We start from the raw sequence: 11972 nt of genomic DNA on the forward strand, positions 1-11972 counted from the left end.
ATTATCTAGCGCCTAAAGAAAGTGAGAACAGTCACCTGTTAAACAAGCAGTGATAAGCTGCCAGAGCAATTCTGTGTACTAGAGAAGATACAATTCTCTACAATACTGCTCCTGGAGGAAAGGGGAATTTCAGCCAGCCTTGGTGTCTCATGCATAACAGTCCAAGGGCAAAGGGGAGGTGCTTCAGCTTTACAGAGTGTCAGAAAAATGAGAGGTTCCCACCCAAACTCTTCAGTGTGATGTACCACAGGCTGCTCCATGTCTTTGTTCTGCACAAACAAAGGTGGAAGATAGTCTCCCCCTGATGTTTAGCTCAGGCTACAATTTCCTGTGGTTTGATTTTATCAGTGTCCATAAGTATCCAAAAGTCAGTATCAAAAGGAAGGATCCAGGCTCTTCTCAGTGGTGCCAAGCAATAGGACAAGAGGCAACGGGCAGAAACTGATGCACAAAAGTTCCACCTAAATATGAAGAACTTCTTCTTTACTGTGCAGGTGACTGTGCACTGGAACAGGTTCACCAGAGAGGATGTGGAGTGTCCCTCACTGGGGATATTCAAGAACCACCTGGACCCACTCCTGTGCCCTGTGCTCTGGGATGACCCTGCTTGAGCAGGGAGGTTGGACCAGACGTCCCAGTGTGGTCCCTTGCAGCCTGACCCATTCTGTGATTTTCTGAAGTCAATGTGATGAGCTGTGGCCCACAGGGGAGAGTGGCATTCCTCAGGCCAGGTTATTGTTGAATACTGGGACTTGATTGTACTCCACAACCAGGGCTCATTCGCAGTCCATCTGCACAGAAACACCTGGAGAACACGCAACCACCAAGTACCTTGCCTTCATTCACAGTCCCATCTAGTGCAGCTCCAGCCTTAACACACACCCTCTACACACCTAAGCCTTGCTCATCTCCTTTCCCCTTCCAACCATTCCTGGTCCCTGGTCTGCCTGATCAAGAACACTGTCACTTGCCATGCTGACACCATCCTTCCCTTCACTGTAGCTGGCACCTCCTCAGCTCTTTTTGCTTCGTGGCTTCATGCCAGTCTGTTGTGGCAAATGACACACACCTGTGCCACAAGTTGAATCCAAACTTCATTGCTAGGCTTGACTGCTCACATCCTGGTTCTAACAATCCCAAACAGGTATTTAGCAGCTGGGGAGCCAAGAGGCACTAACCCCTGCTTCACCTACACTGAGCAGTGCTGTGTGCTCCCACACATGGTGCGGTCACACTGCAGTATCCAGCTCCTTTCTCCGCTGGGGGCACCTTCTCCATGCACTATCCCAGAAGTGGCTCTGACAGCACACAGGCAACCCATGAACTGAGGATACTTGAAAACAAACAACAATAAAGAAAAGTTAAGAAAATTAAAATCTGTAGTTGGAAAGGGCCTTCAAGGATTACCAAAGTCCAGCTCCTGGCCCTGCCAAGGGCAGCCCCAAGAATCACACCATGTGCCTGAGAGCATTGTCCAAACACTTCCTGAACTCTGGCAGGCTTGCATCTGTAGGTTAATATCCTCGTCCCACACCAGGAAAGCAAATACAAGTGAAGATTCTGGCTCCAGAATCCAACTATTGTCATGATGAGTAAGCAGATTTGTTACAGAAAAGGCCCAGTGTGTGAAACCCTTACTGAGTTTACCAATTTCTTCAGGTAAAATGCAAAGATAATTACTAGTAACAGCGACATTCTAAGCTGAGATTGTTAACACAATGTAGATGATGTAAAAATATAAACATTTGTGAGGTATGAATACTGCCTCTCTTCCAGCTGAAGACTGATACACATGTAGGCTTTATGCCTGCATCACTTTTTAGAATCTTTTGTCCAAAAGAAAGATTTGCATGTGTAGCCCTCAGCCCTGCAGCTACCCAGCACAGGGAATTTCTCATGGATCTTGAATGAGAAAAAGGCAATTTAAGGGGCTAGGGATAGACCAGAAATGAACACCCTGTGGAAGCCCTTTTTGAAACATTTGCCATTTTCAGAGGCAAGATCCAGGAATCTCTTGTCTCCTTATTGAGCAGCAGTGATGCCTTTGGAAGGCTGTTTTTCTCCTTAGGATGCAGAAGCAGAATCTTTCTTGGGTTTTTTGAAGGGAGAGCAGACTTGGAGGAAAATGTACCCACCACAAATCTTAAGCAACCCAGAAATTTATGCTTTTAACAACTGCTATTCTCATACATAGTCTTCTGCAAGAACTATTGGTACAATAAATGCTGTAAAAAAAAGTTTTGGTATTATACTCTCAGACATGACCTTGCACAGACTTGAGTAAACATTCATATTTTTAAACCCATTTTTCCCTATTTTCATACACGTCTGGAAAAAAAAGGTAGTCTGTAAACATCTTTTTCATCTAATCATAAGGGTAGCAAAACTGAGTCTGATGACCACTTACATCTGATGGTTCTGCTCTCTTACAAATATCCTCTGGTTAGCTACATATATTCCTGAACTCAGAGGTAGGATTAAAGAAGACAATCATCAGTATTAACTAGATATGAGATCCTGGGAACAGTAGTCAAAATTAAATGCTGAAACAGAAAACAAAAAAAAAAATTCACAAATAAATATTACACCTTAAGAAAGTTTGATTCATTAGAAGTTTATACTTTCATTTTCTTCCTCTAGAGTTAAAAAACAATTAACATTTTTAAGTACACAATTTAAAAAACAGTGGTTCATGACTGACATGTTTTCAGTCAATTTTCTAAATGGCTTTAACAAAATCAAATGCAATTCCTACAATTACAGCAATTCAACAGTCATATGAAGATATTGATAGTTCAATGTTCTAACTCATGCTCTCAACTTCACAAAATGGCCCTCTTTGATCACATAATTGATTTAAGTGTCATCTGTGAACCATGTTGTACTCAGATGCACACCTGTTTTAGGATTCCAGCCGTATTCTTCTAAGAGGCTTTACAGGAGTAAATCAGGGGTTTTGATCTACGGCCTCTCCCTAACAGGAATGCAGATTGGCAGTTTCTCATTGCAAAGACAGCCCCATTTCCAAATTAGCCCAATCAACAGCTGCCTAATGAGAGGCAACAGGATCTATACCACACTATTTGTGTTATGTAAATGCTGATGTGCTGCTGAAACAGTAGTGGAAAAAATGTGTTTGGCCAGAAGCAAAAAAATCAGCTCTTTTTCCTTCCACTTCTTTAACTTAATGAAGAGACACACACTTAACTAATTGCTTTGGCAGGCCAACAGGCTCCCTGTGCTTAATAATACCATTAGGAATCCCACAAGCTTTCAGCTTCTAATACTAAGAACCTTCAACATGTGCTTTTTAAGAGTGAACCTCAAAATTCTTTTTCTTTTCCAAAGATGCTTTTTCTCTCACTTCTTCCCACTAGTTGCTGCATCAGGCATAACAATACACAAACAAGCAACATGCACTTCAAACTGGGCACTTGTCATCCCAGGAAAACTTAATCTTACAGAGCGCCCTGCTGACAAAATGGCATTCAGAGCAACTCTGAGTTCACAAATAATAGAAAACTAACTCCCCTACATGACTGCTTCAGGCTTGCCACATACACTCACCTGCACCTTTTCAAAGCTCAATGGCTCTTTGTTTTACAGGTCTGAGTTGTGAGCATGCATCAAAATTCCACCTTCCTACTTAAAACAGAAAATGAAGAACCTAAACATCAGATTGGATCATATTTGTTCTTCTTCATATTTAATTAGATTCCTCTTTTAGGCTAGGGCAATACTCTTTTTCCAAATCTATTAATCCATAAAAAAGAAACAAGCAGACAAGCACTCGAAAGATGGCTGGCTTGTGTCCTGGAGGCCACTTTTTAAAAAAGTATAATCATATAACATTTAAAGAAAAGATAACACTGCCATAATTCAACTAGTTTTCTCCCTTATTTGTTTTATGCAGTAGGAAATATAATTATCAGCTTCCTACAAACGGCTGACATTTTGGTTAGATTGGAGCAGGACAGGGGGTAACCAGAGATGTAAATATAGAACCAGTAAGGATGCTAACATGCTCAAACTGCAGCTTCCCAAACATCTGCTTAGCAGCCTAACTTTCTACACAAAGGGATTCACTGAGCCACAGAGGAGCTGTGCATGAGCCCTACAACATTGGCCTGGACAGCAGCTTGAACAGGGCAGGCTCAACATCAGATCACTCCCTACAGCTTTTCTTCCCCTCCAATGTGCACAAAGTCTCTGACACAGTGAACATCCAGTTCCTTTAGTCAAAGTGGAAATTCTACTGCTACGTCAGCAAATGCGTCACTACTCTACAGCTTCAGTGTTACAGTATTCTTCACAGGAGAAAAAACTGACTGCTCAAACTGTCAAGCAGAGGTCACAAACTAAACAAACCCACAGCCTTACACATCATTACCTGGCATCCCCACCTCCAGACTAGAGTATCATTTTGTCAGCTCACAATCCTCCTTCTAATACTGCTCCAATCTCAAGAGACAGTAGCAATCTTCAGGACACAACTGCAAGGAAAGAAACACTTCTAAAAACTACCTCTGAACACAGACAGGGCAAGTTGATTAGGACCAAAGGAGAGTGGATCCAGGGAGGATTAGGACCAAAGGAGAGTGGCAGAGCCCTGCCATCTGCATTCCATGACCATTCGTAAAGGCAGCTCTGTGACAAACATACTTTGTGCTTAGCATGACTGTTTTTGTGGTTCTTTATAGGCACTAAATGCATCTAACATACGATGCAAACCGCTGTGCGTGATTTTGGATTCCGATACTGCAGTTGATGTGAAATTTTAGGAGGTGTGATGCTCACAGTAGCGCTGTGAAGTCTGTCTTGGACCAGTTTCTTCTACCACAGCCTCCAGAAAAACTGCAGATGTGGTTACTACAGGTATGCCAGTAGATTACGTGATCTGAAAAGACTGGCACTTCACAGCCCCAAAGAACCTCCTGCACCTTAAAAAGTACAAAAAATATTGCAAGGAAGAAGAAAAAGTTATGTTGGTGACTGTGTACATGGAAAAACAATTTGCATATCAAAGTGAAAAAGCATCTTCTGATCAAAATCTCTTTCACTCCCAGACCATCTTGTACACAGGGTCTCCAACTTGAATTGTTCCGGTTTTGTTAACAGCAAAGTATTTCCCAAAGAGAGGGCTGGTTTTGTAGATGTGTTTCTCAGAGGGGTCACATAAGCGGTAACTGCAGAGAGAAAGCCTTTCTTTAGAATCAGTGGTAGCAAAATCTAAACATTAAAATATCAGTGATGAACGAGAGGACATGCAAATAATGATGTCTTGGTCATCATACTAGGCTAAAAGTTAAATAAATGTTGTAATTAAGGGAACCAAGCAGCTCAAATAGAGAAAAAAAAGCCTGAATGTACTCACATATTCATGTCTAATATATACACAAAAATCTTCATAAAAAGAAAAGTCAAAGTTAGACCTTTAGATACCTTAAATACCTGTTACCCCAAGCTTTCATCATAGCAGGCATGAAAGAGACAGGGAATGTGAAATTTGCAAGAAGGAAGAGAACTTCCTGAATTTTCTTACCATATAGAATTTCAAGTAGATTGGAAGCCAATATACACAGACCTTTACACTGCATTATTATGTCCCACACACACTCCAAACCACTTTTAAAACACTAGTCTAACATCTGCTGGGGTCTAGCCTAAATCCTCTCCCACAGTCTAACAAACAGTGGTATTTTTATAACCTTTTCAATGTTTCCAAGGGCTCCTTCCTGTCGATGACCCCAGTGTCAGGATTAACAGTGGTTAAAATACACCTGCAATGACAGACAGTGCCAAATCAGTCAGGGCTTCTTATCATAAACCTCTTTGTTCCTATGTAAAATAAAGGTCCCAAATGTTTACCTGCCACAACACACAGTCCCTTTCATCTCCACATCACCAATAAGAATATCCTCCCAGGTGTCCTGAGGGAAGTAAACATTAGGCACAGATTAGACACACCTACATGCAATCACTTTTCCAGGAGTGGCACCATCATTCATAAATAGCTGCACCATTCCAGATGAACACCTTTACTTGCACCTTCAAAATATGCACAGTTACACTACAGCACTGTTTTAATGAAAACCCTACTGCCACTGCATTTATCCAGTTCAGGACACACTAATAATTACATCTGAAAAGAGAGACACACAAGTAATCAATCCTGTTCTGCAACATGCACTTGTCTGAAGCACTGAACCTAAAACAATTTATTCTTACTGTATAGGTGATAATTAGATCTGTGACCTCTGGTAAATCAACAGTTTTGCAGAAAGGAAATTTTTGGTGGAAGTAAGGTTTTGCTTCTCATTTACACAAGCTTTCTATTGCAAAGCCTCTTGGGAGATAAAAAATCTATTCCTGCTTTAGGAACTTCTTCAATTTGAGAAATAATCACTCACAGACCTGTGTCCTCCATCAATGTTTCATGTGCACTGATGTGAGCTGAAGCTTTATCTCCCTCTGGAATTGAGTTGTAAAAATCACAGACTAGCAGCTTTCCTCGCCCTTGTAGGCACCATCACATAAGGAAACTAAGTTACAAAGAAACACAACCAAGCCTTCAAAAAGACATTTCAGACAGTTATTTTACCTCCTCAAAAGCACTGCAATCTGTCACAAAAATATTTGGCCTGAAGTTCTGTATCTTAGCTTTCTTTTCCAGCCTGGTATTTAAATCATCCATTGAAGCTTCAGAGATGATCAAGATTGGGCTGCAGTCAGGATAGGCAACCTATAGAAACAAACACCAACAAATCGTAAGGTTGCTGAAAGAGCAAGGGAGAAAAGTTACTGCATGGCAAAAGACAGGTGTTGGAAACAGCAGCCTTTTAGGCTGCTCCATTCAGGTTTTGCTTTTCCTGAAAATATGTTAACAAGGAAAACAACATGCTTTATCCTATTACAGTAACCATGGCAATTTTTGTGTGCTCAAATTGCATTATCACAACACCAGAGGGAGTTCCACACCCAGAACAGCAGTATTCAATTACAACTTTCCACTCATCAGTCTGGGATGCCTGTGCAGTGGGAGGGCCATATTAGCAAACAAGGCCAATGAACAGTATTCAAAAACCTCTAAACCTCTGAGAAGTGGAGCTCCACAGAGGTGGGGGGAAAAAACAAAAAAGAGAGACATTTTGGTAAGAATTTTAGTGTATAATCCTCCTGCCTTTCTCTTATATTATTCTTACTCCATTCTTGTTCATGCCTTCCAACCACAAGATGACGAGTATTGAAATAATGATCCAAAAAATTCTGCCTCTTTTCTTGCTACAATTTCTGAACATCACCCACCCCTCCTAATCTGATGTCCCTTTTGCCAAAACATTGTGTTTGTATTGGTCTCAGTGCCCTTACATAACAAATGCGTATCTATAAAAGTCTATAATTGAATAATAATACAATATTGTACAATAACAAGCAAGACACTGATGCCCTATAGAAAATAACATCACTATGGCAAGGTACTCACAATTTTGAGCTGTTTAAAAACCTTACATCTGATACAATTCAAACCATCTTCACCTGAGAGAGCTGTTCAGGAAAAAAGAAGGGCAGCAGTTGCTCAACTGACACAAGTATGTCACAGCACAGCATCTCATTTCCATACCTGCATTAAATTTCTCTAAAATCATACCTTCAAGCCTCTTCCCACAGAAGGAGAGAGATAAAACCTCTGTAACCTTCTCTGTTATTCCTAGGCCTACAACTATAAGGCTGGGTTGAGCATCATTCCTTTAAACAAAATACGAAGTAACAACTTGTATCAGTACACCCCCAGACCTAACAAGAGTTAGGGAGTGGAGTCTTTCTGTGCAACACAGATTACACCATCAAAACATCTTTAAAGATGTAACTTTTTTCTATTCACTGAGACACAAAAGGGTATTGTATTCTGCAATGTAATAACTCCTCTTCAAGTATCAGACTCTTTAGCTGTGAATGGTCAATAGCTTAAAACAGATTTAAAGTAAAACTTAAGCAAGTCACCTCATCACAGAAAAGAATACTCACATGGTTTTAGTACACAGCTACACACCTTGCTAAACTGGGCTCAATCATCAATGATGGAAGGGGCAGGTTCTGGTGGGTGGGCAGAAATGGTTAAAAGGACACACTTCTGAGAAAAAGAGCATTCATTTACCTCATCTGTGTTTCGGAAAAGGGCTATAGTGTCCTTTGACTTTCTTGGCACCATGGAGGGCTCGAAGTGCACCAGTCGACAGGGCTCTGAGTTCAGGAAGGTGGTGATCCACTGAGCCACTTCATCACCACAGTCCCTGCCTTGGATATCCTGTCCAAACACCCTGGAGAGTTACAACACAACAGCAAGTTAGCTGGACACATGAAGGTTCAAGGAAGCTTCTTATTCGAAGGTAAAGAACATGTTTCAACAGTGGTAGCAAAATACAGAAAACAAAACATTTCCAGTGGGCAATCTCCTCATGGCCACTGTGTTTTGAAAGCTAAGGAACATGGACACGACCAGACAATACCAGCTGGTGAAAGAATGAGCTCTGAACCAGTGTTAATGCGCCCAGAGCGAACTGTCACATCAGTGACAGTAACAAACCTACCTGTTTGTCCTACTTTGAGGAAAAAAAGGGTCTGCTCTTGCATTTGCATGTGACTGCTATACCAAAAAAATTCTACAGAGAAATTAACTGAAAGGTAACTAATTTCAGAAAATTAATGATAGTTTGAAACAATGTGATTAGTTACCACAACTGATACATACAAATGCTATTAATTAGAAGTGTCCCTAACTGTTAAGGAAACTTTCCTTCAGATTTTAGTGCTATAAAAATTTATCCAGAGATGAGTGAGACTCTTCAGCTCAGATTTCACATACAGAATAGCTCAGTATCTTAAGAGAGGTTAAAGATTTGTAATGGAAATAAAGTCTGTGGGCCACAAAAAGCAACCGCCAGTAGGATAGAAACAATGTTACACAAGAAACACTTTCCTGGCAAGAAAAGCTAAGCCTTGACTCAACCTTTCAATAAACTTTAACAGCAATCACGAGTAGTTTTGTTACACTCTTCAAAGTCGCCATTTTGACCCAAATGCACTGCAGTTTCCTATCTGCAATCAAATCCTGGGCAGCTTAAAGCATAGGGATGCCCATGCAGTTCATCTAGAGTGAGCCCAGCTCCTAGGAGCCTTTCTTTACTCATCTGGGGCAGTGATCATTAGGGTGCTGGCATCAATATCCCGGCTCCATCTGCTGGCATTCCTGTCTACCCTGTGACACAGACTGGGATCAAATGCCACTGCCCCAGACAGCATTCAATTGCCTTTTTCCTCCCTCCATCCCACAGTTCCTGCATGCCTTCTGACTGGCAGGACAACAGAGGCAAGGCTCTTACAGCTTCCAACACTACTGCTTTCCACTCAGGAAGCAGATCTATCCTAAGCACTCAGTGGTACAGGGATCGCTGGGAATGGATCACACAATTTAAGTGTTAGAACATACAATGACAAAGGGCACAAAAGAAGAGCACGAGGTTTCTTAGCCAGGGGGCTCTAGAAACCCTCTAGCATTTACACAATAAGAAAATGTACCTATACAATGGCTTTGGTCCTATATTTGACTCTCCCAAGCACAGGATTTTTGAATATCCACATAAAATTTGCAGTTTTCAAGATCAGCACATGCACAGCCATGTGCAGCCAGAGGCACTACGGCACTGCTTTAGCTCCAACCTATGGGGCAAGAGCTCCCATGAGCACCCACCCGAAGGAAGGCAAGAAAGAAAAAAAAAAGACAGACCAGAAGAACAAATCACTGAGATCTAAAACTGGAAAATACGAGAAATCCAAGCCAACTTTTCATTACTGAAATGTATTAGGCTATTTAAACATTTTTCTAATGGCACAGCAAATTTTAGAAAAATGACATCTTGCAAACTGCATGGCTTTGCAGTGCATGTCATTGGCTAACATATAGGCATTATGCATTCTGTTCCATTTCTCCATGAGAAATGCTACCATTTGGAACTTGCACCTGCCCTGTATAAACAGAGATACTGAGCTATGCTGATCAAGGGTTTCCATAGCAACAGATTAATGCTAAAAGCAAGCAAATTCAGTTCCTTGCCAGCACTGTTTTAGTTACAATTACAGCAGCTGGTGCATTAACCATCTCTGCTATCCAAAGAACAAACACTTACAGTATCTTTGCAGGGCATTATACCACTTACAGTTTCCAAACACTTTTAGAAACTTACATATTAACTGACATTTTAGCAGAGAAAAAGGTTTTCCACTTCCTGCTGGCAGTTTTCCAGCATGGATTTCAATACCTGGATAAACTAACTAGGCCTGCACTCATACACCAAAACTCTAAGCACACAGCTAAATCGCTGTTTGCAACCCATCCACCTGAAACTTCTTTGGGGTAGCACCTACAGGGAATGCCCTAAGTCCCTGGGATGCCCATCTTTCCCCTGTGACCACAGGGTGAGCCTTGTGCAACCAAGCTTTTAACTGAGGCACCTCAGTTAAATGCCTAAAGACAGAGGTCAGGGAATCTAAACTCCAACATCTCACCAGCTCTGAATGGCCAGTGTGCATCCAAAAATGCTGATGCACATAGTAGTTGTGACCAAGACACCCCAAAACACATGACTGAGGTTCTGAGATGTGACTGCTCACGCAAGCAAAAGTGAAAACACTAGAAGTAAAAACAAATAAGCAAACACGACATTCTGTGAAGACAGAAGATCACAGTTCATTTGGCAGGTGTGTAACACATGGTCTTTGATACTGTGTCATCCTTTACTGAGATTTGTTTTCACCACTGCTGAGCAGCTTAAAAGCAGAGCTTTTGTTATGACAGCTATTCCTGGCCTCCTGTGTAACACATGGCAGGGGATTTCACAGAATTACAAAACAGTCTGGAATAGAAGCAACCTTAAAGACCACCTAGGACAACTCCCCTAACATAGGCTGGGGCACCTTCCACTAGACCATGGTGTTCAGAGCCCCATCCAACCTGACTTTGAACACTTCTAGGGATGGGGCATCCACATCTCCTGTGTGCAACCTATGCCAGTGCCTCACCACCCACATAGTGATGAATTTCTTCCTAATAGCTAATCTAAACCTACTAACACCACTTCTTGTCTTGTCAGTATAGGCTCTGGTTTGAAGCCTATCTCCATTAAGCAGATGGTGAGAAATACCCACACAGAAAAGACATACCAGTACTGAACTTCTACACTCCAATTTCTTCATAAGAAAATGCAAAGCCTCACACAATCTTGGAAAGCAAAGCACATGAGAAAGACAGTTCTGAGAGAGAAGGAAGAGGGGAAAGAAAAAGCCGTCTTCAGTACCTGCAGTTGCGGACGGGGTTTTTCTCGGGGAGCTTCACAGGCACGCACATCTTCTCCATGTCCGCGGCCTCCAAGGTCAAGTGCCCGTCTTCACAGCTGACAGAAATAAGGACGAGCCGCGGCTCCTGGCGAGCTGTCACCATGTGCCCGTCCTCCCTGATCACGAGCCAGAACCTGCGGCGGGACGGGGTACAAAGGTGCCCAACAGCGTTAACGCTGGGCTCGGCAGCACCCGCACGGCAGGTGCTCCTTCCCAGCCCTCAGGAAACACCTGAAAACCGCGGAGCCACGCGGGGGCCCCAGGGCCCGGCCGGAGCTCCGCGCCCCCGCCCGGGCCGCCTACCTGTCCCGCAGCTCCCCGCAGCGCAGCCCCATCGGCGTCACCTGCGCCCGCCGCACCGACACCCCCCGGCACGACTTCACCGGGTACACGAAGAGCCTGAGCACCGTCCCGACCCGCTGCAGGCGGCGGCGGCGGCGGCCGGCCCAGCGCCAGGTGCCGAGCAGGGCGCCCAGCACCAGCAGCGCCGCAGCTCCCCACAGCCATGCCCGCCGCGCCGGCCCCGCCGCGCCCCGCAGGCCGCTCATGGCGACTGGGCCGCGCCGCGCACCCGGAGCGGC

The 11972-nt window shown here is 43.2% G+C and overlaps 1 protein-coding gene across 1 annotated transcript; it reads right to left on the minus strand.

Annotated features, from left to right (window-relative positions):
- Positions 1 to 2594: 2594 nt before the first annotated feature.
- LOC121673067 (mitochondrial amidoxime reducing component 2-like) lies at positions 2595 to 11951 on the minus strand. Its single transcript, XM_042046108.1, has 7 exons — positions 11695 to 11951; positions 11352 to 11525; positions 8156 to 8318; positions 6602 to 6742; positions 5869 to 5930; positions 5709 to 5780; positions 2595 to 5186 (listed from the first exon to the last, which is right to left on the minus strand). The coding sequence occupies exons 1-7, from the start codon at positions 11937 to 11939 to the stop codon at positions 5057 to 5059; spliced, it is 987 nt and encodes a 328-aa protein (XP_041902042.1). The 5' UTR covers positions 11940 to 11951; the 3' UTR covers positions 2595 to 5056.
- Between the last annotated feature and the right edge of the window lie 21 nt (positions 11952 to 11972).

Source organism: Corvus kubaryi, unplaced genomic scaffold, assembly GCF_017639235.1.
Source record: "Corvus kubaryi isolate FWS band 111438036 unplaced genomic scaffold, C.kubaryi_AGA036_p1.0 65156, whole genome shotgun sequence".
In the NCBI taxonomy this organism is placed as follows: domain Eukaryota; kingdom Metazoa; phylum Chordata; class Aves; order Passeriformes; family Corvidae; genus Corvus; species Corvus kubaryi.